This window comes from Neolamprologus brichardi, chromosome 22 (genome assembly GCF_056152115.1).
Source record: "Neolamprologus brichardi isolate AB-2024 chromosome 22, ASM5615211v1, whole genome shotgun sequence".
NCBI classification, from domain to species: Eukaryota; Metazoa; Chordata; class Actinopteri; order Cichliformes; family Cichlidae; genus Neolamprologus; species Neolamprologus brichardi.
In genome coordinates, this window is record NC_142124.1 from 10237862 (window position 1) to 10244474 (window position 6613).

The 6613-nt window shown below is 42.2% G+C and overlaps 1 protein-coding gene across 1 annotated transcript; it reads right to left on the bottom strand.

The window, feature by feature from the left end:
- Positions 1 to 366: 366 nt before the first annotated feature.
- Positions 367 to 6588, bottom strand: rragcb (Ras-related GTP binding Cb). The gene is made up of 7 exons (XM_035909339.2): positions 6069 to 6588; positions 3498 to 3701; positions 3203 to 3402; positions 2024 to 2138; positions 1793 to 1935; positions 1570 to 1715; positions 367 to 1421 (listed from the first exon to the last, which is right to left on the bottom strand). The coding sequence occupies exons 1-7, from the start codon at positions 6246 to 6248 to the stop codon at positions 1336 to 1338; spliced, it is 1074 nt and encodes a 357-aa protein (XP_035765232.1). The 5' UTR covers positions 6249 to 6588; the 3' UTR covers positions 367 to 1335.
- Between the last annotated feature and the right edge of the window lie 25 nt (positions 6589 to 6613).

Here is a 6613-nt window from a genome sequence, read left to right on the forward strand (position 1 = left end):
GGGTGTGGAGACTGCCCAGAGTAGCATGTCATAGAGGCATGGCTGAGATGATTTGGACATGCATGAGGAGGTATAGGGGAACACAGTGAAGGAGGTCATGCAATAGAGGAGGATGTAGGGACAGTGAGATGATCTGTGGTGGCGACATTAAAGGAAGCAGCTGCTAGTAGAGGATTAAACACAAGTGCAGTAGCTTATAAATCTGTTTACATTATAATAATAAACCTTAAGTTTCCCCATTAAAATTAAATTATGTCTTTATAATAAAAAACAGATGTGTGAAGTGGCGTCTCTTACACAAAGATAACAGTGACTGAGCAAAGTATGAAAACATATTTTATTAAAGATTTACATACAGTAATGAAAACACATCTGCATGGCTTCTGAAACCATTCAGGTCCCACTCAGCGCTCACACAGAAAACCTCAACATCTGCTACAAACACAGTTTGGCCTACACGCTCATCAAGCTACAAAAGTCAGGTTTGGCAGGCTGTCCGAGTCAAACCATCGTAAGTTAGTCCCAGACTCCATTAAGACCAAAACACCATCACCCTCTCTGTTAATCACCAGAGGCTGCGATGGTGTAACTGGCACAGTTTTGATCGGAGGAGATCCATTACATGTCATTATCAAGGAAACACACAGAAGAATGAACATGGTGCTCCACAGGCACAGGAGTATTTCCCCCCCTAAACTTAAGGATTACTTAAAGAATTCAAGATTTCACAGCAGAACGAGCAGGAACAAGGAAGGAGTGTGTGCTCCTGCGGGATGTGGAGGAAATACACTTTCAGATGGCTTTAGAGCATTTCTACTTAAACTGGGCCACAAGTGTTTCTACGTTCCAGAGTACTGGCCGAGAAGGTAAACACAGTTGACTGAAAATGTGAACATTTCTGCAGGATGGCAGAGAAAAAATACGATTCTTACGCGACAGTATTTCTGGCACTGGGCAGAGCGCATTCTCAATCACGGCCAATGCGTTATCTCACAGTTTTCCAGAAAATTATTCCGATTCAAAGTAAAACCTCTACATCCTTTGCCCTCGTTCGGCCTCTCCACCAAATTTCGTGACATTCAGCCGAGTAGTTTTTTTCACAATCTTGCTGGTACAACAGAAAAACTCTCGAGTCTGATGGAGGAACCACGTATAGATAAGACTTAGCCTAAAGGCTGGTTTCAGCTCTGTGAAACGAAAGAGTCATCGTTCATCAGCCTCACTGGACTTCATGTAAACCGCAGAGTTACAGCCCCTCTAAACAGCACTTCCATTCAGAGAAGCATATTTAAGGCCTGGTTGGCTGTTGCTGGACGAGCTCGCTGGTCTCGCTGGTCAGGCGGCACCGTCGTTCGAACTGCCGACTTCAAACACTTCGTGAATGGCTTTTCGGAAACAGTGAAAATTGTACTCTATCAAACCTGCAAAGAAAATTAGTGAGCATGTTTACAATTGTGTATAGTGTTTGTGTGTTTATTATATGAATTTCTTCAGGTTTTTACACATTTACGCAGGAAGATTTTCCTGATAAAGCCAACACGAGCAATTACAAAAAATAAAAGTACACACCTTTCCTCTCAAAGCTCTCCTCTCTGAGGATGCAGACGAGCGCGAGGAACTTCGTGACCTCTTTCAAATAAAGCACTGTGGTGTTATTGAGCTTGATGATCGCCAAAGACTCCTCGTCATAGGCGGAGCCGCTGCCCTCCTCCAGCCTGGCAGGCAAAGAGAAAAGCACCTCTAAACGCTGCTCTTCGCCAAAGCTCAGAACAAATCTGATAACTTTTCTCACCCGTAAATGCAGGAGATGTCGAGGACCACGTCGATCATGTCACAGCAGAGTTCGTAGGACTGCATGTCCACGGGAGCGCTGTCTGTGGCTATGTAAATCTTGCTACTGACATCGAATAGGAAGGCCTTTTCAATCCCGGAGTGCTGCAAAGCACGAGGGATGTTTATTATAAGAAAAAGAAAATACAATGAGGCTTCTTATTGTGGTTCAAATAACATAAATGAAACATACAGATATGAAAATGTTCAAAAGGTTCTCCAGTGTCGGCAACTGATGAATAAGCTTCTGGGCGACTTTACTGAAGGCCTCGAATATGGAGTGGTCATAGATGCTGGTCAGGTAGAAGCTGAGGACACAAAATAAAAACGAAGGGACAGTTACTAAAACTGAGATAGAAGTTTTAATGTTAGCTTCTGAGCACGTCTGCTTTCCAAGGGTGTCTTAAAACCTTTGAGGCCTAATCATCACCACAGATGACTCTAACTCTAAGCATCAGAATATGTAACATCTGTTCTTTTTAAAATGTTCTCCCAGGACTGGGCAATCAGGTTACAAAAGAACTATTTAGAAAGAAAGGACTAGGGTCAGGTTTGAGATGAGGGTCAGGTTTGGTAGACCTCAGAGTTAAAAGATTGGCTGTGCTGTAATTTCAACAACAGAGAATCCCAAAATTGAAAACTGAATACTTACCCTGCCCCTCAAATAGTTGAATATTTGCACGATGGCTCTGACTAATAACTTGAGAAATCTCAAATACTGTATCTATATTTAAGAGCCACTTAAGAGTAATCAGTCATGATATTTTTCACAATCCAAGAGAATCTTTAATTTTGCAAAAATTTGAGATTTTGAGTGCTGCAACCCAAAAAAAATCCTCTGGCCAATCTTAAATGTTCACTCAATTGAAAATACAACAGAAAGCGATTCATTTAGTTGAAATTCTTATTTAAACAACAAAAAACAGAAAACAAAAACATGACCACCAGCTTTTGGCTATAAACGGCTAATGCTACCCAGTCATATGTAATATGACTGGGTAGCTTAATACAATACAAAAGCAGTAAATTTAGGTCAGAGTAGTGAATATTATCACAAACTAACCACCTCATGTTATCACTTTTAATTCCTTTTTATATAAATACATTTATTTAAACATGTAACTGTTCATACATGTGAGCACTTTAAAACTGAATTTCTGTTATTACTTCAGCCCACCTGCAGTATCTTTAACAATCCACCAGGGGCCCCCACACTTTAGGAATGACTGTGTTAGGGGACTATCTGGACAGTCTATCACTCAATGGGATCAGTCTTAGCTGTCTGACTTACTAGTATGAATGTTAAACTATACGTTAACCATGACAAGAAGCTCTGTAGTATTTCACCTGTGTAGACACGTCAGACTCTCACCTGAGGTGAACCTTCTCCAGGCTGGCATCTGTCAGGTCATCGTTGGCCCTCTGGTGAATATCTCTCTGCGTTTCGATTTTGTGGTCGTCTGACAGACCGTCTACTTTGTGGATGAACACCTCAAAGTTGATGTCTGGATTCACTTTGTAGGTTTTGGATACAGTTAGATGTAACCGGCTGAGAGCCTCCATGTAGTCATCCTGGTAACAGAAGACAGGACGTGCTGATTTAGTTAACACATGATTCAATTCACCACCCACAACGTAAGCACCAAGTCACACTTAAGTCACTGTACCTGAGCGTCAATGACAAAGATCAAAGCACCAGTTCCCTTGAAGATCATCTCACTGTCAAATGTGGGGTCGAAGAAATCCACCTGGCCGGGGAAGTCCCAGATCTGGAAGTTGACAAAGGAACTGCCGGAGATGTCATCTTTGTAGAGTTTGTTGGTGCTTTCGAGGAATAAAGTCTCGTTGGGTGACATCTTGTGGAAAACAACCTGAGCAGTGATGCACAAAGATTACAGTTACTCTCAGAAATTTAAACATCACCAATTTGCTACATTCAGATGAACAGATTCAACTTTTTGGGAAACGACAAGTAATGCACTCAACCACCATGAACTGTACGCACACTCACCACACAGCTGAAGAAAAAGCATGTTGAAGCGCGTTTAAAGTTTGCTGAACAGCGTTTAGACTAGCCTGTGAAATACTGGGAGAATATAGTCCGTTCAGATGAGAGGCAAACTGAACTCTCTGGATGCCATAATACACACCATGTTTGTCTAAAGCCACTGCATATCACCCCAAATACACCATACCAACAGTAAGGTTTGGTGGTGGAAACATCATGGTGTTCTGGCATGCTTCATATAATCAAAGTAAGGTTGGAAAAATGTACTGAGACATTCTTGATGAAAAGAAACAAGGGTGGACGTTTCAGCAAGGCGATGATCCCAAACACACAGCAAGGAAACTCTCAGGTGGTTTCAGAGAAAGAAAATAAAGCTGCTAGAATGGCCCAGCCTAACACCTGACCTGAGTCCAAGTGAAAATCTATGGAAAGAACTAAAGGTCAGAGGTCATAGAAGGGCCCCACAGAACCTTCGGGATTTGAAGACTGTTTGCTCAGGCGTGATTCTGGCTCATTCATGTGACTGGTTTCTCCACACAGGAGGCGTCTAAACTGTCACAGATAAAGGCTTTTGTACGAAACACTAAATCATTTTCAGTAAGCGTGTTCAATAATCTTTTCTGGGGTCATTTCTCATTATTACACATAATTGATGAACATCTCATATTGAAACAAACTCCCACATTTCGACTGGTTTTAGTTCTCAGAAGTCAGAAACTTTTCTAAAGTCTGGCTTTTACTGAATGGCTGTGAAGAAAGCAGCAAAGGCTGTTATCACAAGTCACCGGGAGGTTAACATGTCGTCCGCTAAATCCTGGGTGAAAAACTCCAAGTCACCACAAAGTCACATGCTATGCCGATTTTTGAGGCATGTGATGAAGTCTTTCACAAATAAACGGAAATGCAGCACCAACAAAGACTGAAACTTTTAATGACTGAAACTGGAGGAAGATGGAGTTCAGAGAAAGGTTAAAGTGGGAAGAACGACGTGGAACAGCATTCCAACATCCTGAATTATAAGTTATCAACATCCTTATTATGAGTGGTCAGCACTGACCCCTCACAGCAATAAAGTTGGTGGTTGGAACCCCAGCTCGGGCCTTTCTGTGTCGAGTTTGCCTGTTTGGACTTCTTCTCGCAGTCTGAAGACGTGTATGTTACCTTATTTGGTGATTTTAATTTGGAAATGTCTGTGAGATAAAGTGAATTGTATATGGTAAACAGATATATGTATCTATGGTTAAAATGTGACTTGTAGTCTAAAGCACTTTGAGTGGTCACTGATACTGGAAAAGCGTTATAATAATGCAAATCCATTACATAATGGATTTTGTTAGACTGGTCCAGAGCAGGCTGTGTTGTTCTTGATCAAAAGGCAACAAGGCTGTTTTAATTTAAGCTGATTATGCTCTTTAGTTTCATGAGTTAAAGGCTCCCTTTTTTGTTGCAGCTTTACACTGCCTAGAGATCAGAAAGAAGCTGAAATACTTAAAACATTAAACTTCTGCATATGTCTTGTTGAATTGAGTTGACTAAATCCATAACAGGACAGCTGGCCACAAATGAAGCTGACAATCAAAATTTTCATGTGACTTATTGTTAAGAGTCATTTCTCACCACTACCCTGGATCTAAAGGTTTATCCACCTCTCAAAGCTAACTTTGGGGTCGCCACCGTGGATCATCGGCCTCCATCTCAGCCTATCCCTAACCTTCTCGTCTGTCACACCAACGTGTCCTCCTCCACTACATCCATGAAGCTTTCCTCCTGCCTGGCAGCTCCACCTTCAACACCCTTTTCCAGCCCTCCTCTGCACATGCCTGCCTCTCTAAATCATACAGCATTGCAGGTTTCACTCTCCATCTTTTAAATCTTCCCTTTCACTCTTGAAATCCTTCAGTCACAAATCAGACCTGATACTCATCTGTTTCTTTGGATGGTTGACTGTAGGCATTTGAACTCATCCACCTTCACCTCCTCTACTCATTGCAGCTTCACTGTTTTCAATTCAGTTTAGTTTTGTTTTTTTTTTATCGGTTGACAGGTTTGGCACCACACTTTACGTCTTTTACACATAACCACAAACATGTGTACCACGACCCCCGAGGCTCCTTTAGGTGTACATTTAACCAAACGGTTTCCTCTGTTCGCTTTTTGTTTACTATGAGCTCAGTATTTTCTTGTCCTGTGGTGATCTGCATGGTGTTCGGGGACAGATAAATGACCATACCTTCTGTATGGAGGACTTGCCGCTGCGCCTCAGCCCCATCAGCAGGATCCTGGGTTTATCACCTGATGTCGGGCTCTCCTCCAGGTCTGGCACCTCCACTCCATAACCAAAACTTTTGGGGAACGACCCCACGACGCCGTAGCTCCCTGGTAATGTCGTATCCTCGTACTGAATATTCATCCTGTCCTTTATTATCTCACTTGCTCGTTCTTCTTCAATTCCGCCTCAAGCCTCCAGAAAACTCGCTGAATAATCCGAGCAGGAATGCTGTTGTCCAGGAATTTTACAACGAGCTAGCATGGCAAGCTCAGCGTTAGCAGGTAGCTGGAGTGCGGTATTTAGGTCTCAAAATAAGAGGCCAGATAGTAGCGTATCCATGTGAAGCTTGCTACACAAGTGGACAAAATCTTCAGCAATCCTAATACAGGGGTAAAGTTGGTTAAATCTAACTAAATGGATAAGAAATGACTCAAAAAAGGCTAACTTGAACGTAACTTGGACATTCCGCCCCCTTTCGCTTTTAACCCCTCCCCTTTCATGTGATT

What these genes read in the sequence shown, in the direction of transcription:
- rragcb (XM_035909339.2), bottom strand. Translation starts at nt 6,248, where the DNA reads ATGAATATTCAGTACGAGGATACGACATTACCAGGGAGCTACGGCGTC. An exon ending in TCTTTGTCATTGACGCTCAG is followed by an intron (nt 3,403 to 3,497) that starts GTACAGTGACTT and finishes TTCTGTTACCAG; the next exon opens with GATGACTACATGGAGGCTCT. An exon ending in TTTTGAACATTTTCATATCT is followed by an intron (nt 1,936 to 2,023) that starts GTATGTTTCATT and finishes CGTGCTTTGCAG; the next exon opens with CACTCCGGGATTGAAAAGGC.